Source organism: Chroicocephalus ridibundus, chromosome 6 (genome assembly GCF_963924245.1).
Source record: "Chroicocephalus ridibundus chromosome 6, bChrRid1.1, whole genome shotgun sequence".
Classification (NCBI taxonomy): domain Eukaryota; kingdom Metazoa; phylum Chordata; class Aves; order Charadriiformes; family Laridae; genus Chroicocephalus; species Chroicocephalus ridibundus.
The window spans coordinates 4,260,777-4,288,064 of NC_086289.1; the positions used below are offsets into that span (position 1 = coordinate 4,260,777).

At 51.3% G+C, this 27,288-nt stretch overlaps 2 protein-coding genes across 5 annotated transcripts in view; one reads left to right on the top strand and one right to left on the bottom strand.

Annotated features, from left to right (window-relative positions):
• FAM53B (family with sequence similarity 53 member B) overlaps positions 1-10,997 on the top strand; it is a 57,546-nt gene extending 46,549 nt beyond the window's left edge. For all 3 annotated transcript variants that reach the window (XM_063338393.1, XM_063338394.1, XM_063338395.1), the window contains exon 5: positions 5,201-10,997. In XM_063338393.1, the coding sequence (XP_063194463.1) occupies positions 5,201-5,530 (330 nt within the window). In that variant the 3' untranslated portion in view covers positions 5,531-10,997. The remainder of the gene's footprint in view (positions 1-5,200) is intronic.
• A 647-nt stretch (positions 10,998-11,644) lies between these two features.
• Positions 11,645-27,288, bottom strand: part of LHPP (phospholysine phosphohistidine inorganic pyrophosphate phosphatase) — a 95,368-nt gene continuing 79,724 nt past the window's right edge. The window contains exons 7-8 of one of the 2 annotated variants that reach the window (XM_063338397.1): positions 12,811-12,952; positions 11,645-12,480 (exon numbers count right to left, since the gene is read on the bottom strand). In XM_063338397.1, coding sequence (XP_063194467.1) covers positions 12,469-12,480; positions 12,811-12,952 — 154 coding nt within the window. In that variant the 3' untranslated portion in view covers positions 11,645-12,468. The remainder of the gene's footprint in view (positions 12,481-12,810; positions 12,953-27,288) is intronic. The other variant, XM_063338399.1, reaches the window with a different exon arrangement.

The window sequence follows — 27,288 nt, forward strand, 5'->3', positions numbered from 1 at the left end:
GGCCGCGTTTCAGGGAAAAGCTCACAGCTGGGTATTTTACGAGGGGAAGAGTTAGGCGAAGAAATGTTGCTGCGGGATTTCTCCAGCGTGCGTGCTGGCGGGGCTGCCAGTCTCCAGCCCCCGTCCCCCACGGGGACACATGCTCAAGGGGAGGAAAACCTGCGGAAAAGGATGGATGTGGCCTTCCCGGCTTTTAGCCTTGGTCCCCGCAGGGTGCGGAGCATCACAAGGTGTAGCCTGAGCTTGGTCACCACCACGCAAAAGGGCTTTGCTCTGGAGGTCGGCTGCTAGCCCTGCGGCTCGTTCCGAGTGGCCAAGGGTTTCTTATTTGTGTTTTTAGGTGATTTTTCAGGGGCTTGCTTTAGCAACGTCTCATTTTCTCCCTCTCCCTGAGGGATTGCCCGGAATGCTGGATTGCTGCAGCTTCGGGGAGAGTTGGGGGAAGAAAAACCAGCACCGCAAATGGTCAGAAACAGGTTATTGTGGCTGTGAGTAAAGGTGTTGCGGGTGGGAGGTACGTTACAGATGCTCACTGGGTGAAGTCAGGATGGCCAGAAGCATCTCCCAAAAGCCACTTGTGTCAGATCTGGCAGGGTATCTGGATTCCCGTGGTTTCCTTGAGACCAACAGCATTCGAGATGCCTGATACCCCTTTGGGTCTGGCGCTGAAGGACAAGGTCATGGAGAGCCTCGGAGGGGACCCAGGGCTGCCTGGTCATGGGGAACAAGCGCCGCATTGTCCCACCAAAACTGCTCTTTGGCCGATATCAATAGAGGACTTGACTGCCCAGTTTTGCCAGCTCAGCACTTCAGCACGCGCTAAATTCACCCAATAAATAAAAAAATGAGAAAAAAACTCCCGATGGGTTCAGAACAGACGCTGCATTGACGGTGGTGGCTGATCCACTGCAGCTCCGCAGCCAGCACAGGTGATGCTGGCTTGGTTATCACCATCTTAGGGGGGACCCTTCCCCAAAACATCCATCCCCACACCCTTGAAGTGCTGTCCCCACTGCTAGGAAGGTGAGGTGTGGTATTTTGGGGCAGCCGGTGCCTGTGAAAACTTGCTTTCCAAGCCGAATGCCGGCAAACCTGCGTCAGAGGGAGTCCCTCCACCCAGCACCCACACATGGCCTTCCTCCATGAGGAGCTGCTGCAGCGCTGGAAGCTGTGGGACCATCGGAAGGATTTTTCCATCCTCTTGCAGGGAAGGTACAAATATCACCTGGAACGACTCAAGTGGAAAATGTTGGGTTGCAGCATGTGTGTATTTGAGCAGGAAAAATGAGGCTGTTGGCTTAATCATCTTGCCAAAGTCCAATAAAATGCAAATTTTCCCTGAAAGTCAAGTACGTTCATGGCTGTTCTCCGAGATGTGTCCAAGCTTGGAAACACTTTTCGTTTGGATGGGAAGAGCGTGCCATGGACCTGTTTAGTCGCTCTCCAGGTTGCCTCCTCCTTCATTCATCATCACAGGCGTCGCCCACCTCCTTCTCTGAAGCGCTGTAGAGCATCTTCCGTCCTCGAAGGATGCTCCAGCCCACCCACAGCAGCCCGGCACACCCGCCTGTGGGTACCGAGCCCAGGGAAGGGCTGGAGCCAGGAGATGAGCTTGATTAGCAGGAGAAAAATTAACGTTCTCAGAAGTGCCAGAGTTCTGTTTGTAGAAGGGATTTGCACTTCTGAGAGGGCTGTTGACTTTCAGGAGACTTAGGCTTTTCAAGTGCCTAAATCACTGTTGGAAATACACTTGCAAATTTTTTTAAGTGCTTAGAAAATACTTCTCCTGTGTCCTCAGGCCTTCTCCGAGTGCAGTGGTAATTACAAGTTGTCCATTAACCACAATGCGCAGATTTCTGCTTGAAGCTGTTAATGCATCCAGCACCTAGAAGACAGACCGCATGAGAGGCACGGCTTGTATTTAAAAAAATGTGAGAAGGATGATGTGGGCACTGGGTGCAGTTGGGTTTTTTAAAGGACAAACAGCTGCTTTTTCACATGGGCTTGGGGCTTGTGGGTTTTGGGGAGGTTTCAGAGGCTGAAGGCCAGGTGAAATGCAGCCCCACCAGCTTGGGCAGCCGCCAGCTTCTCCTTGGGCAGCAGGAACTTCTCTTTCCAGATACGACAGCCTCTGCGTCATCTCCTGCGATGATTCGTTTTACCGTGGTGCGTCAGCCCAAAGCCTCTCAGCGGCGTGTGGTCAGTGGGTACGAAGGCAGCACAAGCACCTGGGAATTCCTAAGAAATGATTGGAGTGGGAAGTAGGTGGGGCTTTGACCTGCATCCCTCAGCGGGGACGTAAAGGGATGATTTTGCTTCAGTTACAGCCTGGGGTGAGATATTTTAGTGGAGTTACTTCCAGCTTACCTGGATTTGAAAGGAAAAAAAACCTCAAGTAAATGTGCACAAATTCCCTGGGAGCGTCGGTGGGGATGTTTGGATCAAGGCTGTGTCTCCAGGCTGTGGGTTTGGTCCTGAATTGTGCCGCAGCAGCCGCCGGCATCAGCCCCGTCCCTCTGTGTCACCGATGCTCTGTCGGGTACCGACGCTCTCCTGGTTATTCTGGCTTCATTCTGGCCCAGGCTCTTGGAGAGAGGGTGGAGAGAGGGAGAGAGAGCACCAGGGTTTGCCTTCCCCTGGATAAACCAGTGCAAGAGATCCCAAGAGCTCTCCTACACCCTCCTGCCGTCCCAGGCAACCCAACAGCCGCGTTAGTTCAATGACATTTGTCTAACCTCTATCAATGGATTCTGGTGAGGTTTTACAGCTTTCAGAAGTCTTACGCAGTGCTCCGTGATCTTTATTGCTGGAAGCACAATACACCCTCCTGCACCCCCCGTTTCCCGTCTCCAGCCTAAACCCCACTTTTCCTAAACTGTTTCTCAGAGGTCACCTCATCCGGACTTGCCACCTTCTTGCTGCTCCAAGCTCGCAAAGAGCTGCCGGCGCCTGTGTTTGCAGATTTAACCCCACCAGACAGCTGGTTCAGGAAAATACTGATGCCAGGTGCCGGTGAAGCCTCTGGGGAATCCCACCTGATCCATATTTCCACCAAGACGTGAGCTTACACCCATGACTTACCACGGAGTGCCGTTTTTCTCCTTTAGTTTTTCTCCTATAGACAAAATATAAGCCATGTACCCGAGCTGTGGTCTTCTTATGACAAGAGGTTTCAGTTGACACTAAAAAAAGGCCTCTCCTGAGATAGGGATCTTTAAAAGCGAGGAATCACCTAACGCGGAGCCCTGGCTCACTGCAAACATGCTTCAGGTTTCCTGCTGCACATAAATCCCACGTCAGGAAAGGCAACCATAAAGGGGGAAGGGGAACGCTGATGCTTGTGTGCTCGTGCCTATTTATCGGTGTGGTTTCTGGGGATTTGGGGGCCACAGATGAGGTGAGAACCTTCAGCTAGCGAGGGGGCTGCCTTCCCCCGGGTATTTATCGGATGGACATTGAGGCCCATCAGGTGGGACATGGCTGGGCCAGGTGTCTGTGAAGCGACAACACCATCGCATGTGGCTCTTGTAAGAGGCTTGCACAAGCTGCTGAGATGCTCCCTGGTCTTCTGCTCTGGGCAGGCGCTCTGCCCTGCAGCCAGCGGGATGGCCACATTATTTCCATTGGCATTCACTAATTAGGATTTAGTTTGCTCCTTTAAAAACCAGCCTGGGTAAAAGGCATGCCCTGTCAGGTAAGCACGTTTGTGGTCAGACGGCATCTCCGAGAGGTTGTGTCTGCTCGGCTGTGAAGGCTTTGGAATGCCTGTGAGCTCCTCATCATTGTCAGAGTTTGAAACCGTTTTGAAGACGTGACAGTACATAAACTAAATCAAGTTTTTCTGGCCAAGACAACCAGCCATGGAGCCTCTTCGCTAGAGAGACAAGGGACCAGGAACTGACCTTGCATGGTCTTTAATAAGGGAGGACAGTCATGAGCCATCACAGCGGAGGGTTTAGCAGCACTTCTGGCTGCTTAAAGAAGGGGCTGACGTTTCTGTTAGCTGGTTTAATAAATGGAGTTGTTGGAAACATTCATTTATTTTTGGCAGAACAGCTCTGTACTGCCTTAGACATGTGACTGGGAGGTGGTGATGGGGCCGATCCGGACCAGGCTGGGGGTGTTTTTGGTGCCATCGCCTGTGGCAGGGGCAGGAGAGGCACAGGAGCTGCTGTGGATGGGGAGGTCGGGCTTTGCAGAGGCTGCCCAGCTCCCAGGGACCAGGCGGCCAAGGGCTGGGTGCTTCTGCTGCTCCACTTGCTTTCTGCTGGGATGGGGGGGGCTCGCAGGTTTGGGGGTCAGGGGACTCTGAGCTCGTCTTGTAGCCCATCACAGCTTCAGTATTCACTCCAGTCCATGTCACGGACTCATAGAATTGCCCAGGTTGGAAGGGACCTTTCAGATCGAGTCCAACCATCAACCTCACGCTGACAAAAACCACCACTAAACCACGTCCCTCAGCACCATGTCTGCCCGGCTTTTAAATCCCTCCAGGGATGGTGATTCCACCACTTCCCTGGGCAGCCTGTTCCAGTGCTTGAAAACCCTTTCGGTGAAGAAATTTTTCCCAATATCCATCCTAAACCTTCCCTGGCACAACTCGAGGCCATTTCCTCTTGTCCCGTCGCCTGTTCCTTGGGAGAGGAGACCGACCCCCCCTCTGGCTGCCCCCTCCTGTCAGGGAGCTGTAGAGAGCGAGAAGGTCTCCCCTCAGCCCCCTTTTCTCCAGGCTGAACACCCCCAGCTCCCTCAGCCGCTCCTCACCAGACTTGTGCTCCAGACCCCTCGCCAGCTCCGTTGCCCTTCTCTGGACACATTCCAGGACCTTCATGTCTTGTGGTGAGGGGCCCCAAACTAGACACAGTGTTTGAGGTGGGGCCTCACCAGTGCCGAGTACAGGGGGACGATCACTGCCCCGGTCCTGCTGGCCACACTGTTCCTGATCCAGGCTGTTGGCCTTGGCCACCCGGGCACACTGCTGGCTCGTATTCGTCCAGCTGTCGACCAAGACCCCCAGGTCCTTTTCCACCAGCAGCTCTCCAGCCGCTCTGCCCCAGGCCTGTAGCATCCATGGGCTTGGTGTGACCCAAGTGCAGGACCCGGCACTTGGCCTTGTTGAACCTCACGCCATCGGCCTCGGCCCATCGGTCCAGCCTGTCCCCATCCTCTCTCAGCTGCCTTTTTCCCTTTGCCTTCGCAGAACCGCCAGACCTTCAACAGCCTCACCTGCCTTAGCGCCGGGCCCGAGGAGGGCTCCCAGCGGCTCCCCGGCCACCAGCCATGGACCGCGGCACCCGGCTCCCCGGAGGTGATGCCGGGCAGGACCCCCGCCTGCACCCCGGTACCGGAGCCGCCGCGCTCGCGGGCCCACGAGCGCCAGGCCAGCAGGGACGACCTCTCCTGCGAGGAGGAGGAGGAGGGCGGCGGGAAGGAGGAAGACGGGGCGGCCTGGCGGAGCGGGGGGATGGGCGCCGAGAGCCTCTTCCAGCTGGACGGCGAGATCGATATCGAGCAGATAGAAAACAACTGAGGAGGGAGCGGGTCCGCTTGCCCCCGGGGTCGGGGGGTCGCCAGCAGAGCCATGGAGGGCTCCCCGCCGCCGGGCCCGTGGGGTCCTGCCATGGCTCCCCTCCTGCCAGCTGGAGGCGGGGCTGGGGGACGAAGCAGCTTTGCCAAAATTTCATCAGGTATTTAGAGCAATTCGTGCACGCGCGTGTGTAAATCTTGAATTTCTTCGTAACTACTGTAGCCCGAGATCAGCTCGGCGGAGGAAACTGCCTGCCCGCCGGGGGAAGCCAGGCGCAGGGATGGCCAAAAACCCGCGTTTTGGGAGTAAATGGCTTCTGCAAACATGGAGTCGCGGCTGACGGGGCCAGCCACGCTCCCCCGCTCCCCGCCTGCACTTGGTTGTAAGGGGGTGCACAAGGAGAAACCACCAGCCCCGGGGACTGGAAAAAGTGGGGGGAAAAACCAGAATATTGGGATTTGCAAAGCCAGCGCTGGCTGGGGGCTGCGGGGGCGGCTGCGGCTCCTCTGCTCCTGCAGTGTCCCGCGTGGCCCCGCACCCCCCTCGCTCCCCACGTCCCCACGTCAGAAGGAGATCACAAGTGAAGCATTTTGCTTAAACTTAATAATGGTAAGAGCTGGATTGCTACTTTTTTTTTTTTTTTAATTTTCCTTTTCCTGGTGAGGAATTAAAGGGACCCCCAGCCCGCACGGCTCCAGCGCGGGGCGGCATCCGCAGCAGACCTCGGCGGGCTCTGCCGGAGGATGCTCCAATGCCTTTCTTCCCTGTTTTTTTTTTTTTTCCTTCCCAGTCCCCTCTCTCAAACCCATCGGGAAAAAGCCCCGATCAGGCTCGGTGCCACCCTCGCTCGGGTTCCCAACACCCAGTTTTGAGCGGGGCCAGGCCATTTACCTGTTTACCAGTGGCCGTGCCCTCTTTGCTACCCGAGGCCCGGCCGCCATCCTCTTTTTTTTCTCTCTGTCTTACTGTGAAGGGGCTGCGCGCCCGGGGCACGCCGCGGGGTTACTTGACAAAATCAGCTGGCGAAAGGCTGAAAATCCAGGTAGCAGCACTGAAAACTTTTCCTGTGCCTTTTTTTAAGCACGGATAAAGTGGTGACCATGACGTTTGTACAATAGGAACTCTCTTCCCTAAAAATAAGCTGTCCACTTGCTAACAGGTTTAGAAGGACGCATATATTATTTTTTTTCTCCCTCTTTTTTCTTTTTTTTTTTGTTTGTTTTTGGTTTGTGGAAAAACTGTACGAGTGGCTTCCAGCATCTTCTGCAGGTTCCCTCGAGCTCAGGGTTTACTCCCTGAGCTCTGCAAAAGCGAGAAAGGAAAAAAAGTCATTGATACCAACAGCAATTGAAGAACACGACAGTTTGAACGGGGTTTGCCCCCCCCCCCCCCCGCCCCGTATTGAGTCCGTAACTCAGAAAGGGCTGAGAGCCGCTGGTACAGGTTTTATTCATCATTTCTGGTTATGTTAGTGCACTTTTTTCTGCGGTGGTTCGGGATGCGTGTGGCATCTCCCATCACGGTGGAACCCGTCAGCTGTTATATAGCTTTATCCCTGTCCTGGCAGGGGTTTTGCTGGTGGCAGGGCCAGCCCCAAATATTTGGGGAAGGGGAACCAACAGGGATGTCTTTTCATTTTGGAGAACCTTCCGGCTCTTTTAAAGTGTCGCTTGCTGCATCGTTGAAAAGAAAATACATCCGGGCTTCATTTTTAGCCCTCCTGTAGCGGAAGGCGCTGCTCATCTCGGCCCTTTTGGGAGGGTCCAGCGTCGCCGGCGTTGTCCCGGGCTGTGGCCGCCCCTTGGGTCCGTGTCCCCCCAGCCACAGCACGGCTCTCAGCTTTGAGTCTTCCTGATGCTCGATACCCCCTACCGCCAACGGCTCCCCGGTCCCGGGGCACACAGCTCCTGCTGGCCACGGGCACCTCCTCAGCTGCCGGCTACCCGCTCACCGAAAAAGGGCAAATTCACCCAAATCCATGTCCGGCTGCTGCCACAGAGCTCTGGGTGGGCTCTGGCATGGGCATCACCGGGGCTGTAATTCCTAAGGGCTTCTCTTTTCCTTCCAAGGGCTGCTACCGGTGCCATGCTCACCCCCCCGGTAGGAAGGTGACCAGTGGACCACTTGCCCAGCTGTACTGGCCGTAGCCGTAGCATTCAGTTTACATACAGCACAACCCGTTTGCCTTACTAAAGACGCTTCTCCAATGAGTCATGGCCTTACGCTGGGCGCGTTAGCGTAGGCACAGACTACAGTTAGCCACGGTTTTGAGGCCACGGTGGGGTTCTGTTGGGTGTCTGGTTGTTGGGTTTGTATGATTTCATGTACTTATCCTCAGTTTAAGAAAGCCTTACTTTTTAAAGTTTTTTTTTGTCCTCTCTCTCTCTCTCTCTGTAGAGGTAAAAACAGTTGTGGATTTATATATATATAAATATATATATAAATAAAAGAATTAAAAATATTAAATATAATATAGTATGTGCCTCAGATTCAGGGGACATCCTGTTGATTGTAAAGGCAGAAGTGGCGTTGGTCCCCGTACCCTGTGCCCGCAGCGGGAGAGCAGGGCATCCCCCCCGGGGGGGTCTCGCTCTTGGTTTGTAAAGGACTTCACCTGTGACACAGACGCTTTGGTGACCCCCCCCACCCCCGGCAAATCCCTGCCGGCTGCCAGAATGTGATATTAAAGTAATATGCAGACAAGGGATGTTTTTCCTTGCGAGGTAGCTAAAACAGGCTCATTATTGTGAAGAGACTCGGTGGCTCGTGCGGGGCATGACCCAGTCGGGTCAGCAGCCGTTTCGGGATGACGGCGAGCTGCGTCAGCAGCAACAAGGGTTCATCATCCTGAAAAAAAAAAAAGAAAAGGATTTTAATAGGAAAAGTCTTAGCACGCACGTGGGGAAGTTTGCTCTGTGTGTGCAGGTGCAGCTCTTCGAGCCTGGTCTATGAAAGATTGCATTAAAAAAAAAGAAAAAAGACAAAAAGAAGCATTTGTAAAATAGATTGTAATTTTTCCACGTGATAGCGTAGCCTCTTTGGCTGATAAAGTTGTGTTTCAAGTGCATTGTTTAAAAGCTCCTGGCTGAACAGGCTGACAGACGTACGTAGGATGTCAGAGGATTGTCGCGGTGCTTTACAGCGTTCGTGGGTCTGATGGGCGAGAAAGAAGAGGATGGCCAAAAAGAAAAAGAATTTAAAAAACCAACAAAAAAGAAGAAGAAGAAAAAATAAAAAGCCTTCTGAAGCTATGACCTGTAGTAGCCAAGTCTCGCTGGCAATTGCACAATGGCAGCGGGACGCGCGTGTCCCCGGGGAGGGGCTGCCCGAGGTGCCCCCGCCGGTGCAGGCTGCCCGCCCCTACCCCCTCCATGACTTGATTGCACTAGAGCAGCTCAGTCTCAGGAAATTGCTTGTTACTTTTACTGTGTAAATAAAGCTTCCTGGTTCAATAACCAGCCCCCGCCCCGGGCTCGGCGTCTCGCCTCTCTCTGCTGTCCCCGTGGCCGGGGTCGGGGACGTTGGGGACATGGCTGCCCCTCGGGGGGGTGTTAACAGCCGGGTGGTGGCACGGGTTGGGGTTTGATGGGGCAGAGCTGGGCGTGGGTGCAGGAGCCCCACATCCCTCTCCCTGAGGCATCTCCTCTCCTTGGCATCTCCATGGGTGCTGGGGGGCGGGTGGGTGGAATTGGGTCCCAAAAAATGGGTGTGGGTTGGGAAAGCCCCCGGCTGGGACCCTCCATCGGGGTGTCTGTGTTAGAAATAGCGAGGGTGTCCAGGTGTCCCAGCCTTGGGTTACACCAGAAAAATGGGCATTTTGTGACATTCACGTGCAGGCAGACATCATGCGTCCCCCCCAAAAGTGGGGGGACATCTCCCATGGCCCCCCCCAGCCTGATACTGGCTGTTTCTTAGCTGTCTTTAGCTGTTATTCAGCTGTAATGCAGCCCAAAAGGGTACCAGCAAAACGCAAATCAACATTTGCAAATTAAGGCCAGGCTGGACGGGGCTTGGAGCAACGTGGGCTGGTGGGAGGTGTCCCTGCCCAGGGCAGGGGGGTGGAACCGGATGGTCTTTAAGGTCCCTTCCAACCCAAACCATTCTGTGATTCTCTGATTTAAGTGCCTTATGCTTTGTGTTAAGGACAGAGAGAATGTCCCACCCCTTAAAATAAAATCTAAACCCAAGGAAGGCAAGAGCCCAGGGCAGGGCACGGCCACACGGGGCTGTTAAATAAATTCTTGGGGAAACGGGGCAATATCTCCCTACAGCCTTTCTACACCAGAAAGGGAAACGGCCGCGTTTCCTCGAGTGAGCAAACAGTTTAAAAAGTTTCATGACAGATGGCAGGATGTTTATCTGCCTGAACTTAATCAGATTGAAGTGATAGGCTTAGTACACCAGAGCAAAAAGGAAGACTTATAGGATGAAAAAGAAATTCTCAGTGATGTGTCACAGCCTCAACGTTCGACCAGGGTTTGTGGCATCCTTCGCGTGCGCGCGGATGCACGCAGCGCCGTACACTTTGGCTGAACCGCTACCCAGAGGATACAAAGATACAAAAACAGACCCAAAAAAATTGCACTAAGGTCATTTTCCCAGATGTGGTTTATTTTATTATAATTTAATTCCTAGCCCACTTTCCCCCGCTGTCCCCAAGGGGTGTCGTGCAGCTCAGTGGCCAGCTGGGAGCTCTGAAAAACACGGGTTTCCAGCACTCGCAGGGGGCTACGGGAACACGGAGCGTCACTTCGGTGTCCTCCAGTGACCAGGGTCGTCTTCAGCTGTTGGGACTGCTGGAAACATGGCGGGAATTGTCATTTACCTCCCGCTTGCAAATGCAAAAACCAGTAATTGAATGCAGACTGGCCAGAACACGCCGCCTGATCATATGTATATATAAATATATATGACACGTACATAATTGCATACCCTTCCATGGTCCCATGGGAGGTCTGCAGCAGGTTAAAGCCCAAATAGTTTTATTCCACTCCAGTCTAATGCGCAAAGTCTTGCCCAAAACCCCAAGGGGGTGCAGAGCTGCTGACACTGATTAAAAGGGGACTTTTGCCTATAAAAGGGTGTCCCTTGTGAAGGTGACCCTTGCCAAGGTGACTCTTGCAAACGCTGGCAAGCGCCGGTGAAGGTGGGCAGCCCCTGCTTCCCTGGGGCAGAGGACGTGATGGAGTGACCCCCAATCTCTAATTCTGCTCCCTGGTTTGAGCCCCTGGCCCTGCCACGCTCTTGCCACGTGCAGCGTGGCCGGATGTCACCACGCTGCCATAGCTGCGCTGCAAAACTGTCGGGTGAGAGGAACTTAAAAACCCCGGGAACGCGCGGGAGTACTGCAATGCCCGGCGGCAGGGAGCAGCTCAGCCTGATTTTACAAAAAAGGACAAATCTTAGGCCCATCCCTGCTCAATGGAGCATCGCTTTCCAGCCCCGCACGTGCTGAGCGCTCCCTGGCAGCAGGATGGGGCCAAACCGATGCGGTGGGTGCTGGGCGGGCACACGGCGCTGGCGCAGGATCAGTCCCGGGGGATGTCCAGCGAGCAGACGGGGGTCTGTCCCATTCAGGCAGCTACAGCCCTCAGGGAGTGGGGTTTGCCTGTGGGGTTTGGCTACTCAGGACTGGAGGACAGTCTAGCAACGACTACCAAGAAGGAAAGAAAGCGGCTGAACATTTCCACATAATATTTATAAAGCAGAATTTGTAGTTGTGGCAGGAGGACTGACGGAGCTGGTGCTTTACAGAGACTGGTTCCCAGTTGGGACTGGCAACTTAAAGCCGGGCGCAGCAGAACATGCCAGAGCCGAGCTGCCCGCGCTGGCTTTCATGGCAGGACCGACCATCCCTGTCACGCTGCTCCCGATGGAGCACCCGCTGCCGGGTGAGCTGGAGCCGCGTAGGGCACGGCTGGGATTTTAACGGGAACAGGTAGAAAACCTGCGTGTCCCCCCCAGCCACGTCTGCCTGCGAGACCCCCACGGAGGGGAGGAAAAGCCCATCGGTCCCACAGCTCTCGCCGCTTGGTCCAGGTAGGGAAAACCATTTCAGATCCTCTAAACATCCCTGCCAGCGCTCATCCGACTGAACACAATAACAAACAGACCAGATCTACCGGATGGGGTTTATTCCTGACATGATGGCGTGGTTATTCCGTCACGTGCCGCAACGTTACCAGATTCCCGAGCCCTGACCCGGACAGGGACTAATCATGGCAGAAACACGGTTACCGGCTTGCCAAGGGCACAGGGGCTGTCCTCCTCCCCAGGGTTTTCCTGCCGCCCAAGGCCAGAGGCACAGAGGGCACCCCACAGAGCTGGGACCCAGGGCTTGGTGGCCTCCATCACCCCTCAAGGACATCTCCCACCCCCTCTCAGGCACTCAAAAAGGCACAGAAAGGGCGAGTTAAAAAGCAAAGCTGGTCCGTGAAGGGGTGCTGGGTCCCCCGTTTCCCACCCAGGGCTGGGTCCCCGGGGTGAGCAAAGAGTTACAGGGGGCAGTGACCCCCCCAGCATCGCTCGGGGGTGGCAGAGGGCCCTCAGCACCCTCCGGGCTCCGATGCGGGGAAGAGCCTGGCAATCCTGGGAGAGCCGGTTTCAGCTGTGCTGGCAGGGGCACGGCACCGAGGGGAAAACGTTGAAGACATGCCGGAGGAGAGCAGGTTCCGTCTTCCCTTTGACGAGGTCAGTAGATCATTTTAGTACCATTACGTGAAACATTTAGGAACGGGCGCTCACCCCCCCGGGCAAGGCCGGGTCTGGGTGCGTCGGCGCCAGATGGAGCTGGGCGAGGATGGAGGGGCTGCGCGTGAGGCCTCCTCCTCCTTCCTCCCCATCGCCCACGGCGCCGTCGCTCTTACAGCTGCTGGAGGATAACGTCAACCGCCTCGGCGAGGTTGTTCACGTACGCGTCAGGCTTCACGTGGGGGTGGTTTTCATCGCAAGGCCTGCAAAGGAGACAGAAAGGCACGGCTGAGCAAGGACGGGCTCCCAACCAGGTCCCATGTCCCCGGCCATCCTGCTGCTGCCCTCACAGGGCCCAGGGTGGCACCGAGGTGTCCCCAGACGGAGCACCCTCGGGTGAGCCTGGGTCTCACATTCCTCCCTTTTCTATTGTGTTTTTTTTTCTTTTTCTCCTTTTCCTTCTCCTGTCCCTACCTCCCCCACACCCAGGTCCTTCCTGGGTGCTACGGTAGATCCCATGTCCGTGTGCAACTGGGCTGGGCAAAACGTTGCAAAGCCTCGTATGAAGACAATCATCTACATCGTTAACTAACCCAAATTAACGCACTCCATTTTACACGGCCCTTCTTCATGCAGGCAATAGCAGCAGACGACAGGGATCTCTGGGGGGAGACTTCACTGCAAGCCTCGGATCCCATGAAACCGTGCAAATGATTACTCTCCCATGGTTTTTCTCTAGAAATAGGTAAGAAATAGGATGATGTAAGTAAAGAAAAGAAGAACCCCCTTCCGCCCTAGAAACACTGAAGGTCTGTCACGGCTTCAGTGACTGGGAAAGCTCTGTCAGGGCTTAATTTTGCAGATGACCATCTTCTCGTAAATCTAACAGTGGTGTTTTCAGAGGCGACCACGAAAAGGGTCAGGCTCACCCTCCACAAGGCACCACCCCAAAGGAGAGCGGCTTGGAGCCATTTTTTGCCAATGATTTAATTAGAGGTACTGGCCTAACGAGGCGCAGATGCACAACCCTGTTTTACTGACTCAGCAGCATTGCTGGCGGGGAGGGGGGCAGATGCGGGAGGCAGAAATTTTCCAGACCTCGTGGTGCTGTTACGGCTCTTGGGCTGAGAAACCCAACAGCTGCTGAAGAGAAAACATATGTATTTTATACGCTTAATGGCTTTCCTTTGGGAAAGGGATGAAAGCCCGAACGTCCACCTCCCAGTTCTCTCGCTGCCTGTAAAGGGCAAACCTTTATTTAGCACGGGGCGTCTTCTCAGCGAGGAAGATGCGTTTCCCATCAGATGCATGGGAGGCAGAGAGATTATTATTATTATTATTATTTATGACGTGCAGAATTCGGTGAGCGCTTGTCTGTACAAGTACCAAGCGATTTCTTCAGTTCCAGCACTGAAGCCCCCCAGGGCTATTTCCTTTCTGTTCATTTTTCAGCCGCGCTCCCCCCGGCCGAGTACACCAGCTCCTCGCAAAGGCCTCTCTCGGGAGCCCACACTGCTCGGGATTTTACGTGAGGCAAAGTTACAGTATCCAACTAGGGAAAATAAAAGACACCGATATTGCACTTTCCATCACCCGCAAAGCCACGTCTGGCACGAGGATGACGGCTCCGTCAAACAGATTCCACGTTGGTGCTGACTGTCATCAAAGCATCTTATTTAAAAGGTGGGAGGTTATTCCATGGGCCTTTATTTAATTACACAAGTTCTACCTTGTTACAGGGCTAGGGTGCAATAAGAACAGTAATTATGATGGTTTTTAGGTTTTCCTCAACTGAAGAAGAATTTAGATTGCCGAAGGTAAAGCAGGGTATAATATACGATGGAGAAAAAACCTTCAAATATAAAGCAAGTAAAAATCCAGTAGGTATCCATCCCTTAGGTGGCGATTATTGTTGCCCCCCCCGATTTAACCAAGAGGCTGTTATGAATACAGAAATACCTTTGGGGAGCATGGTAACACTCATGTCTTGTCAATAATCCGTAATTTGAGTGGAGATCTAAACAAAGTAATGAACAAAATCTTCCTTCCACATTACGCCCAGTTTTAAGACCAGCTTGAAACGAATGCTTCTCCAACAAACTTTCAATTACACAGCCCTCTTTGATCTATTAAAAGGATTTTGTGATTGAGATCTGTGCTGACTATACAGAAATCCACCTGTAACTCAGCTGCTAACTGCCAGTCATCAAGGAAATGCCCTGTAGACACCAAACGTGTGCTGCGGAAGCGAGGGGGGGGCGGTATATATAAAAAAAAATATATATATACATATAAATGTGTGTATATATATACTGCAGTAAAGCAAATTAAGAAATGTGTGGTGAGCCGGACTAGGGAAGTGATCATCCCCCTGTACTCGGCACTGGTGAGGCCCCACCTCGAGTACTGCGTTCAGTTTTGGGCCCCTCGCTACAAGAGGGACATTGAGGTGTTGGAGCGTGTCCAGAGAAGGGCTACAAAGCTGGTGAGGGGTCTGGAGGACAAACCTTATGAAGAACGACTGAGGGAGCTGGGGTTGTTTAGCCTGGAGAAGAGGAGGCTGAGGGGAGACCTTATCACCCTCTACAACTGCCTGAAAGGAGGTTGTAGAGAGATGGGGGCTGACCTCTTCTCCCTGGTGACAAGTGATAGGACGAGAGGAAACGGGTTCAAGTGATGTCAGGGGAGGTTTAGATTGGATATTAGGAAACATTTTTTCACTGAAAGGGTTATTAAACATTGGAATAGGCTGCCCAGGGAGGTGGTGGATTCACCATCCCTGGAGGTGTTTAAAAAAAGGGTAGATGGGGCACTTAGGGACATGGTTTAGAAGTGGCTTTTGTCAGGGTAGGTTAAAGGTTGGACTCGATGATCTTAAAGGTCCCTTCCAACCTCAGCAATTCTATGATTCTATGAAATAAGGTATTTTTACCCATTCATCCAAACAACGTGTGATGTCAGCACCCAGACTGGCCAGTCACCATCTCCTGGCTCCAGCTTGGTTGATGTTAAAACCCACCTTAGCTCGCGGGGAGCTTCAAGTTCACCCCCACGTGTTGCCCAACCGCCCCCCCGGACCGCTGGTGTGGACCTGGGCTTCATTTTTATCTGCTGCACCCCTAATATTCATCCGAACCCGACTATTTGTCTTCTGCTTAGCAGTCCGATACCCTACAGGGTTACAGCTGGGCACCCTATGATGTTCTGCTGTGCCCGTGTTGCAGACAGACGGCCTCGCTCACAAGGGTTTCAATCACTTTACTAATACTTTACCGGCGTTATCCATAAGAAAATGAGAGGAATATGTTGCCTTTAAGCAGCAGATGTCTCCCATTAGAGCAGACGGGGTGCAGCAGAGCCCAGGGGTCCAGCAGTGCCTGCCCTGCCTCCAGCCAGGACCCCGCTTCCCTCCCGCGGTGGGGTCCAGCCCCGTGTCACCGCGCTGTCCCCGCACCGTCCATCCCCACCCCTGGGCTGGAAAGTGTTCTTCATTTCAGCCCACGGCACATTTTGGAGTTGTACTTTTGAGACGTGCCACATGTCTTAGATTACCTATATGCCCATCACTGCTAACTGCAGGGAAATGCAATAAATAAGATTGTCCGAACTCTGTAGGAAAGCAGAGAACTGGAATAAAACACACTTCCCTGCTCTCCCGCCTTCTCCTAGGGCCATTCTGAGGAGCTTTTTTCCTGTCAGTGCCGCCCCAAGAGCTGTTTCATGTGGCCTCCGCCTTTGTCTCGCAGAACGCTTTGTAGCTCACACAACTGCGCACAAACAGCCAAGCGATGCTTTTCCCCTCCCTTAGCTCAGTATTGCTCTTTTAAGCATCTGTCAAAAGGAAACTGCAAGCACCAATCCCCAAACATACTAATGCCAAGAAGCAACGCTCCAAATGTAGCGAAACAATTCAGGAGCCCAAGCCTGGGTGCCAGGAGCGAGGCAGAAGAGAGAGCTGTGCCATAAAACCTCCGGGCAAACCCAAGATGCTGGAGGATGAGCCCTTCGTCTGCCGTCCGAAGGGAGCGGAGACCGTGGCTCTACGCCAGCCTCCTCCCTGTGGGATTCAGGCTGTTTCCCAGGAGAAACCCCCGGTTACTGAGAGTTTTAAGAGAGCCTTCAGTGGAACACTGCTCTGGAGCTCGGCCCCGATGTCCTGGGCGTTGCTTTGGTGCATCAGAGCCCCCCTGGACGGGGCCACCAGGTGCAGGTAGGAAACCTCAACCAAGGGCAGATCTTGGTCTCACGGTTTCAGCTTGGCTTCTCTTCCAGGGATGATGACCCTTTTTGCATTGCCACCACAACAGCAGGTCCCAAAACTGACAGTAGAGCCTACGTGTTGTAACTTTTCTTTTTCATATTCCAGAAATAAATAATAAAAAAAAAAAATCTAAAAATATCTTTAATTTGCTGGGTCAGTTGAAGAATGAACTTGCACTGAGCTAACTTTAAGACAAACTCCTTCCGATTTCTTTTTTTTTTACGTGGGACTCCGGTTGCAGAGAAGAACATAAATCAAAATGACAGAAAATTATATTCTGCAGCTGAATATTGAGCTGTCAGCAGTCTTGGCCAGCGCACAAACTCGCTTGTGAAAAATCAACTACAGCCTTGGGAAACACTCTCTTCAGCAAAGCAGGACTCCTTGGAGCGGGTGAGCACCACCACAGCTCGGATGCGTACGCAAGGTACATTTGCCAGCCCAAGTTAGCCATGACAGCCTCCTGCTCCCTCCGGGAAATGTGGCACTTCATTTCTGCATTGCCTTTTGGTGGCCACCTTGCTGGTATATGAAGTGGTCAGGGAAAGAAGTGGCTTAGCACAGGGAACCTCTGAAACTCAGGGTGGTCCTTCTTGGTCCCTACTGTGTTGTGAGGGCTCAGGGACAGATGATCTGTGCCTCCGCGCACAGGGCGATGTTAGCAGAGTACGTCCTTCAAAAGAAAAAGGCACCCCAAATGATCCGTACATTACAACACATTAAAGATATGAAGTATCTTTAGCATGATGCAACACCAACAGAGGTCTTGAGGCTCGGTAGTTACTCACGTCCATCAAATCATCCTCAGGAGATGACTAAACATCCTCCTCTCCCAGGGACCATTTATCACTGTCAGTCCTGCAGGAGCTGAGCGGCTATCTATAGCCCCATGTGCTCTGAGCCAGATCCTCCGCCCATACTAAACTGGTTAGTTCAGATCAATGCTTCAGCCTGAGACATCAAGGAAGCAGCAGGGTGCTGCAGAAAACCGGCTCTGCAATTTTAACTCTTCACTCGGTCACTTGGTAAGAGAAGCTCCGGCGTGGTACCAGGGCTACCGACTAGTAGAAAGTAATGTCTTCCTCCTGGTGAAGCATAAAACCCAATCCTAGATCATAACGGGCAGTGAAAAATCAGCTTCTGCAAGAATAAGACAGTTCACTTACTGTCTGGGTCAGATTTCCACTTGGATAGGTCTGTTCTGACAAGCTCAATTCCCTACCCACGCTCAGCTTTCAGGAATGGTCTTGAATTGCCCCGACCTGCTACGTCATTTTCTGCAATGGTTCACCCAGATGCAGTTGAGTATCTGTGATCTACGCTGGTTTGTGTAGTCCTTTGCAGGAACTACTAGTTGTCTTTAAAGTGAATAAGAAAATATTCTGCATCAAAAGGAGGGTGTAGAGAGGTGGGGGTTTGGCGTCTTCTCCCAGGTAAATAATGACAGGACCAGAGGAAATGGTCTGAAGTTGCGGCAGGGGAGGTTTAGATTAGATATTAGGAAGAATGACTTTACTGAAAGAGTGGTCAGGCACGGGAACAGCCTGCCCAGGGAGGGGGTTGAGTCACCATCCCTAGAAGTATTTAAGAAACGTCTAGATTTGGCACTTCAGGGCATGCTCTTGTGGCAGAGATTGTAGGTTGTTTGGTTGGACTCGATGATCTTACGGGTCCTTGCCAACCATGAAGATTCTGTGATTCTGTGAAAAGGACTGTGGCCAGCAGGGCAAGGCAGAGAATTGTGCCCCTCTACTCCGACCTGGTGAGACCCCACCTGCAGTCCTGCCTCCAGCTCTGGGGCCACCAACAGCAAAAGGACACGGACCTGTTGGAGCAGGTCCAGAGGAGGCCACGAAGATGATCAAAGGGCTGGAGCCCCTCTGCTGTGAGGACAGGCTGAGAGAGTTGGGGAGGTTCAGCCTGGAGAAGAGAAGGCTCCGGGGAGACCTTAGAGCAGCTTTCCAGCATCTGAAGGGGCCTACAAGAAATCTGGGGAGGGACTTTTTACAAGGGCATGTAGTGATAGGAAGAGGGGTAATGGCTTCAAACTGGAAGAAGGGAGATTTAGATTAGATATCAGGGTGAAATTTTTCACTCTGAGGGCGGTGAGCCCCTGGCCCAGGTTGCCCAGAGAAGCTGTGGCTGCCCCAACCCTGGAGGGGTTCAAGGCCAGGCTGGACGGGGCTTGGAGCAACCTGGTCTGGTGGGAGGTGTCTCTGCCCAGGGCAGGGGGGTTGGAACTGGATGATCTTTAAGGTCCCTTCCAACTCTAACCATTCAGTGATTCTAAGAAATAGATGCAGAAGGGAGCAGTGCCAGGGACAATGTAAAAGGATGTCCCTAAAAACACAGACTTTAACTCTTTTCTTTCCCATAGCAGTTGGGATTCAGGGATGGCATGGGACGCTGCTCGCAGCCAGCTCCGATCAGTGCTCTCATACGGGACATGTTCTGCAAAGGGAGCTGGAGCTGCAGAAGACGAACAGGCGGCAGGTGTCCTGCTGAGCTGGGAGCCAAACGTCCCACCAGGAACAAGGAGGGGATGTCTGAGCTCCAAACCCTCACGTCATGCTGTCCTAGGAAACTTCTTCACGTACTGGTTGGAATGACTTTCTCAGCGCCTTGCTTGCGCTCATTTCCAACAAAACATATGGAGAACAAAAAGGAAACAGATGGATTACTGCGCGGACAGACTATTTAGCAGATAAAAGTCTGCGTGGAGGTAGCCGACATGGATAGTCATGGCCACAGGGATGGAAACAGCCCCAGAATCCAGCTCAATCCGAGACCTGTCTAAACTTGACTTCAGAGAACAGGAGCAGATGGGGATTGATCAACACATGATTAGTATCCCAGGTTAAAATTAGCTTTTGCATAGTTCTTTAAAAATACGGGTGGGGAGGAAAAACACCACGCAGGGCCAAAGCAAGGCACAGAAGTTGATTTGAAAAAGACAAATGATCTCACATTCCAGCGTACAGAGCTGCAGTCATTTGGCAAACCTGATCTGTAACACAGCGTGTCCCACGATCGCTGACCTTTCCAGCAGCACGGCGTTCCATGAGCCAGCAAACCCCATCCCACCACCTCTCCCTCTGTTTCTACAAGGGACCTCTCTGTGCCACCACACAGACTTCCCGCTGCCTCCCCAGTTAAACAGCATATACTCCTGCTGCATAAAATGAGATAAAAACCCTTGAAACCATTTCTCCCGACAGCGTATTCTTCAGGGGCTCTTACCACGGCTGTAAAATATGTGAGACAGAGTTTAACAAGATTTTCTTTATGAGGAATGTAAACAGACACTGTAACCTTTGCTAGATTCTTTGGACAGATGCAATAATTTTCCTTGGTGCCACAAGTGAAACTCTCTCTTTTTTTTTTTTTTTTTTTTGTGTGAAACGTGCAATTTAATCAGTTTGGCACCGAAAACCTAAATAAATCTCAGTGACCGACAGCACACTGATGGGCAGCTGATGAACGGCTGTAGAGCACGTTTCCTGACGTTACAATGAGAGACAAACCTGCACCAAAGCCAATAAACGCACCCAATGTTGGAGCAGGTCCCAGAACTTCAGGGAACCCCGTCTCTGGACCCCATAGCTCATGTCACACCCAGATCTTCCCCGGAATAGAAAGAGAGACTTTTGAGGTTAAAATACGAGATTTTGGAGAGCCGCTGTGCATGACCTGGGGCAGAAGGTTTGTCCTCACGAAGCAGCTAGCACCTTCCTTTGCTTTTCTGCCATTATTTCGGAAGATGTTTTTCCTCGGAGAGGTGGGCACCATCAACAGAAGCTCCTAACCACAAGCCATGCGGCCAAGGATGCCTTCTACATTGCTGCAGAAGTCGGTGGCCTCTGGAGATGACCTTGCCATGCCATCTCCTCCTGGCCAACACGCCTGCGAGAGCTCCAGGAAAGCAAACCCACGTCAGAGCAAACCAGAGAAATCCTCCACTGCTCTTCTCTTGCCTCCCAGAACTGCGCGCACAGCTAATTGTGTTTAATTGCGACTCATTTAAATTCAAGCATCCACAAACAGGTAAAAATTAACAGCCAAATTGTTTGCTAACATCTGAAGGAAGTCTGTGGGCTTTCCTCTTAATCGTTCCCACTTAGTTAAACTGCTACAGTTTTAACTGAGCAGAATAAACCGGCTTAGGTACAACACTTTTCCAGGCAACAGAGAGGAAAATGCTGAGATTGAGGGGATAGGGAGTTATCTTCCTGCATAAATTACCTTCAAAAAAAAAAAAAAAAAAAAAAAGCTTGGCAAATGCTAGTAAACGTTCCCAAGATCTCCGTTTTTCTGAATTTCAAGGCACTTCCTGGGGTGAACACTTGTACTTTTCAAATGTACGCGTGCTGAAAATTTAATTTGGAGTGTTGTGGTAATTTGCTTGTTTCTAATCAGTTGGCTGCATGGTGATGCTCTAACTAATGAGCTCACGTGCACAATTCCAGAAACAACTGCTTAGAAGAGGATGCCGAGAGTACTGGAAGGGCTAAAATAGATGCACGGGGGAGCATGTGGTGTGCATGCCATGGTTTGCTCTACCAGGTCTTCCACCAGGTCTTCTACTGGGTCTTTTTAAACTGGCACTTGTAGCGCTGAGATCCAATGCAGGACAACACATCAGGGAGCAAGGAGGAGATCAGAAATGGCGATCACAAGTGCAGGTTCATGGAGAGCAAGTGGGGCTTCAGCAAAATAAAGCAGTAAAAGGAGCAGAGGTGACCAGGACAGATCACAAGCTGGAGGCTGGCAGTGGCAAACTGCTGTGGATTTTACACATAAAGCTTGGGAGAGGGTCAACACAAATATTTCCAGTACTTCTCTTCACAGGCATGACCTTTACTTGTGCCAGTTGTAAATTATCCCTTGAATAATCCCCATTCCTGACATTTCTGCAGGATACACCGCACCAACCGGCCGTTGAACATACAACGCTGAGGAAGCGGATGACGCAGGCAGCTGTTTTCCTCCACCCATCCCTATTTATTTTCTATCTCAGGAAATACAGCACATGTGAACGCACCAGATTAAGAGCTTTGGAGATTAAAAGTCCTAAAAGTCTTTGTCCAGGCTGTGGATAGGACATTTACAGATTCATCCACATACGTGCTTAGCAAGTAAGAAACAGGCATGAAGAAAGGCAGGACGGCGATGGGGAGATGTGATGCGAAGTGCTGCCGTCGGGACAGAGGGTACTATTGACTAAATGCTCTCATGTGATTACACCAGAGCATGAGATTTTATTAGAACTGACTTGTTTCCACCACCTCCAAAACGCCTCATGCAAAAATGCACTGGAAAGTCAAGCTGGTTTGAACAAATATTTAAACAAGCAGAACGCTGGTGTGAAGGCATCTGGGCAGCAATTTTCCTTGTCAAAACTGCAGAGCTCACTCATCTTGTAAAGCAAAAGCAGTTCAGCAGGGGCCAGGCATTAAAAGTGGGCATGCCAGCACTAGAGTGGAGCAGAGGGAGCAGCACACATACCTGTCCTGGTTTTGGACTGGTTCCCAGCCTGTCCCTGAACACACACGGCTTGGGGACAGCCAGTGTTGCAGGCAGAGATGAAACCTGGTGGCCATCAGGATGGTGGAACACTCAACCATCCCCTTCGGCCGCGCAGGGCTCTGGTTCCTTCTCTGCCCATACTGAAGGCATCGTGTGGGCTCTGAGCGGGACCTGCTGCGGTCCCATCCAACCTTGAATCCGAAGGTCAGGCCATCATGGCTCAAAAGTCAGTCTTGCTCTGCGCTTGGGATGACGGATACTTGATGGGACTCCTCCGAGAAGACTCAGGTGGAAGGAGGTTCCTGACTGCCATTGTTAGCCTCACGGAAACAGTTTTAATCTTTCAATCCATCTCATGCAGTGAGGGCACACTGTGAAGGAATTGTTGGTAATATATGGGCAACAAATTCTGTTAGGCCAAGTGACACAGCTAGAAGAAACAGATAAACTTTTGAGAACACAAAATGTCTCACTAGGGGGAAAGGGAAGCCTCCACAGAGGTGCACATTCACCCCTCCGTCACCTGGGTTTCCCTCGTCATGCTGGTCCAGACCCATTTCACCCAGCGTTGTCTGTCTAAAAGCAAGATGCTGTGCCCAGGCTGGTCATCTAAGCCTCTTCAGGAGCCCCCTCCTCAGTGCTGAGAGGTCCTCTTGAGCAGAAGGGGAATGGTATTCATCCCATGTCCATCCCATCTTCTTAGATAGCAAGTCCAGACAGGAAATATCCTCTGGAAGAGATGATTTTTTTCCTACTGACTCTATTTACAACAGATGACAAGCTCGTATCCCAGAAGCAGTTCTTCGACAGTGAGGGTTAGGTGCAAAGAATCTGGTCTAGCTTTTAGATCAAGTTTCGATACAGTTAATGGAGATAAACCCCATCTCTTGCGTTACCGCAGTCTGCGAGCACATGGTGGAAACGATCCATGTATGCCAGGCGTGTTTGTGTGAGTGCGACGGCCCCTGGGTTGGGATGAGGGTGGACGGGGGCATCAGAAGCTCCGCACCGTACATGTGGATGCACCTCATGCTGCAACCCAAGTACAGCACAGCTGTTTTCAATAAAAAAAAAAGTCTCCCTCTCCCCCTCCAAAGTTAAACGCACATTTGCTGCTTGCTGAGAAAATCTGAGAACTGCCCTCGCCTTGCCAAACTATCCACTCTAACAAGCACCGTGAGACTCAGCTCTGCCTGCTTGGATTAATTATTGATGACTTGCATGGCTCTGCCAAATGACCTTACTCAATTCAGTAGAAAATAATTTTTAAATGCCCCCGAGAAAGAAATTGGACATAAATATTTTCTTTGTCCATATATGCAAACAGATGTGCATCTTAAATGCAATCAATGCCTTAGCTATTAAAGGGGCTTAATACTGCAGAAGAATGGGAAAGATTAATTCCAAGGGCTGAATTTGAAGCTCAGCGGCACTCAGGCATCTTACTCTGTTAGGTGCTTTTAAAGACCTTAACCTGAGAGAATATTTCATTGCTTTCCTTTAATACGTTGCTTACAAAATCCATATGAAACGTGTAAAATGAATGCTGCCTTCCGCATTCGCAAAGCGTTGCATGGAGATTTAAGTTACAGAACTGTGGTAGATCCAGATACCAGCAAGAAAGGAGCTTTGCAGATTATAAAAGAAAGAAGCCTTAATTTCAGATTTCGAGTGCTGTTTGAAGTTTAATTTTAAATGTATCAGGCCAAAGTTGCACTGATAATGTAACCCTATAAACAAGACACTCAAAGATACAGCAATAAAAGACTATTTCTCACCGAACAAGAATCTGAGCTACCCTAAGGAGAATAATATTTGTCTTCAGATGGTGCTCACTAAATCGGTCTTAATTTTAAATGAGAATGAAACTATGAGACTATCTGTGCCACTCCCAGGAAACCCAAGCAGACAGAGGCACATGGAGCCAGCTCTCCTTCCAAAGGGCAGGAACAGCCAACTCACGCACGTGTTGGGAACCAGTCCCTCCCTGCTCCGAAACCTTTCTCATACGAGAAGCCAAAAAAGCACCTACGTTGGAAAATAAAGGCACGCTCTGCATCTTTGGCTGCGAAGTTTCTCAGCCTGGGCAAGGCAATGGCATGGTGACGCAGCAACCCCGGCACCGCAGGATGTCTCCAGGGGTCTCTGTCTGGCTTCTCCTCCTGCCAGACCAGATGGGAATATTACAGCCAACCTCACTACGCTCAAGGGTGCCAGGAACTCACCTGTTTCTAAACATGCTCATGACATATAAATATATAAATCTATAAATATATATATAATATTATACAGATATACACACACACGTATCTAAAATGATATATAACTGATATAACAAAAGGGAATACACATTTGGACTAACGGGCGAGAGTTCAGCCTCAGCTTTGAGTCAGTGCCCTATTTATGCCTTCTGAAAGGGCTCGGAGCCACCTGAGCATGCAGAGCCCACCCAAATAACTCAGACGTACCACTCAGAAACTTCTGCCCCTTCTAAAGAAAAAACTTTGGAACAGTTATTCCAAATTATGGCTCACTTGCTTAAGCCACCCTGTAAATGAGATCTTCATAATCTTCTCTTTGGAAGTTTGCATGCTGTGTATGTCTGCCTACTTTTGCTTCCATGACCACAGTGCCAAGGAGACGAGACTTCATTTGCCTAGGGAATATTTTAACCAACATCCTTTTACCGATATTTTACCTGTAGATGTATCCATACAGCACCGTTTGCATTAAAGGCAAGGAGCTTTTGGACAAGAGAGTGTCCTTTTCTATCTGCATCGCACCTACAGCAATGCAGCCTTCGCTTGCTGATGCTGGACTTCTATTACAATATAATTTCCTTCTTTTAAATAGCACATTTCCACGGAGTAGTCTGAACTCTTTCCAGCCTCTGCCAGCGGCAGTTAGAGAAGCAGGGATTGCAGGAGGAAGGAAAACGCCTCTGTGCACATCACCCAGACGGCAGCTCCTTCTGGTCCTCGGGCACACGACTCCCCAAAGGCAGCAGCCCACAGAGCTATTTATTTTTCAGAGCCTGCATCGGCTGCCCAAAGTGAGGGAGCCGATCAGCAGCTTTGCTTTTTGCTTTGTTTCAGCAATGAGAAAACCAGGTCTGCCTGGCAGCTGAGCAGGTACTGAAGTCAGCCTTGTGCCACATGCCTGCAGCCTCTGGGCTACTGTACGGGGCAACTGGGGAGCGAGCTCCTAAATCCAACAGAAAACAATACAATCCTGTACAGACCAGCAATAGGAAGTCCACATTGGACCCTCTTTCTTTTTTATTTGGCAATGACCACCTTAGGCTAGGCTGCCTCCCTCCAGAGAAACGCAGGATGTCCTCTGCTGATTACGTTCACAAAGACGGGATGCTGTTCAAAGAATGATGACATGCTGCGTTTATGGACCGTGTGTTGTCCAAGTATCTCAAGCTCTTCAGAAGCGTAGCAGGAAACGTGCAGCACAGCTGCCCTGGAAAGACGCTCACTGCAGCCGCGCAGGGAGCCAGCAGGGACGGCCGCGGCCTCTTCCTTCTCCTCCTGGCTCTCCTCCACCCAGTCCCGGCATCGGGCAGGACGCGGGAGGGAGCGCCGGGCTGAGGAAAGCCAGCTAGCGCATTTTTCAAGGTGTCAAACCACATCTACGTTTGTGCTTAAGAATGGATTACGGAAAGTATGCTAAACTAACATTGTTAGTGTAAGGATTAAATCCCCAGTGCTCCTGGCGCTCAGCCCTCTGCTCGGACCACGAGAATATTCCCAGGTTTATACCCACTTCCTTCCAGCTTTGCGTTACAGCTCCGCGGATGAAGGTTGCTGGTGTGTCCGACCTGCTGTGTGCCACGGCACACGCCTAGTGCAGACTCAGCGCGCAGCCCCAGCCCCGCTGAAGTCTTCCAAGAGTTTTGTTAAATACTAAGTCCCAGTCGAGTCAGTGGTGATTTTGCTCTACGCCGTCAAATAAATAATCCCAGATCTGAACCAAGTGACTGATGATATATCTAAAAGACGGGCAGACGTGGTGCTGAGGGACGTGGTTTCGCGGTGGTTTCGTCAGAGTTAGGTTGATGGTTGGACTCGATGATCTGAAAGGTCCCTTCCAACCCGGGCAATTCTATGATTCTCTGATGAATACTCGGGTTTGAGCAGTAAAGCACACCACCACATCTGCGTCCTGCGCTGAACTTGCACAGCCTCCAGCACTGTCTTCTCCATTGGTCCCTGGCTGCCGCTTTCATAAACATAATGGCTAATAAATACTGTGGCCACCTCCAAATAGCTTCTTTAAATTAGGTTGTGCGGGACTGACTAGATGCTTCCCATGGCAGTTTATTGCTGGCTGTTACTCACACGTGCAAACCACAGCCCGAAACCACTAAATCATCAGGACTCTGACGTTACTATTTTCACACCACACCAAGCACACTCAGGGCAATGTCACCGGGCCACCACCGCAGCCGTCACTTTGTTTTCAGACCCTGCCACATTCATCCTCGTAAGGCTAAAATTGTTTTTGAGTCAGTTCTTCATGAGCTCCAAGGCCTAGAAGCCACCGATCACGCTGTGCGAGGTGCCCAGGAGAGCTGAGAATGACAGGGGGGTCCAGGGCCAATGACACCTCCACCTCCAGTGCAATGCAGGATGCAAGATTTTTCCATTACAGGTGTTTGACCTCTCCCAAGGGAAAATCGGAAGAGTCTTGCAAGACATGGGAGAGCACTATAAATGGCTTCAAAGCACCAGGAAGGCTATTGCGGCAGCTCCGTTTGTACTACCTGCTCAGGGACAGTACTTAGTATTTTTTAGGATCAGACTGAACTTGGCACATTTCTTCAATATCAAATCAGTAAAAAAGACTTACTGTTTTAAAACAGAGGAGGAGAAAACCCAAATAAACAAGAACAGTGGCACGGAGATGGCTTTACCTTCTTGGTATCTGTTGAGACTAGTTTCCTCCCTTTGCATCAGCTTCAAGTGATGCAAGAAGAGCAATCCTTTAGAGAATGAAAGGCCCATAACACTGGTTTTAGCTGTGGACCAGCTGCTTCTGTAACCCAGCCTGGTTTGCAATGCAGTTTATTTACATAGCACGCTTGATACCTTTGAGGAAATCTACTACTTAAAATACTTCAAAGGATCGCTTTGTACTGGAGGTGGAACAGCCAAGAAGACCGTGTTCTCTGCACATATTGCTAAATTCTTACAAGGCATCTTAGGGTGGAGATACCTGTCTCTGAAGTTAAAAACAACCCAACAAACCCAATCCCTTCCCAATTGCACTCAGGACA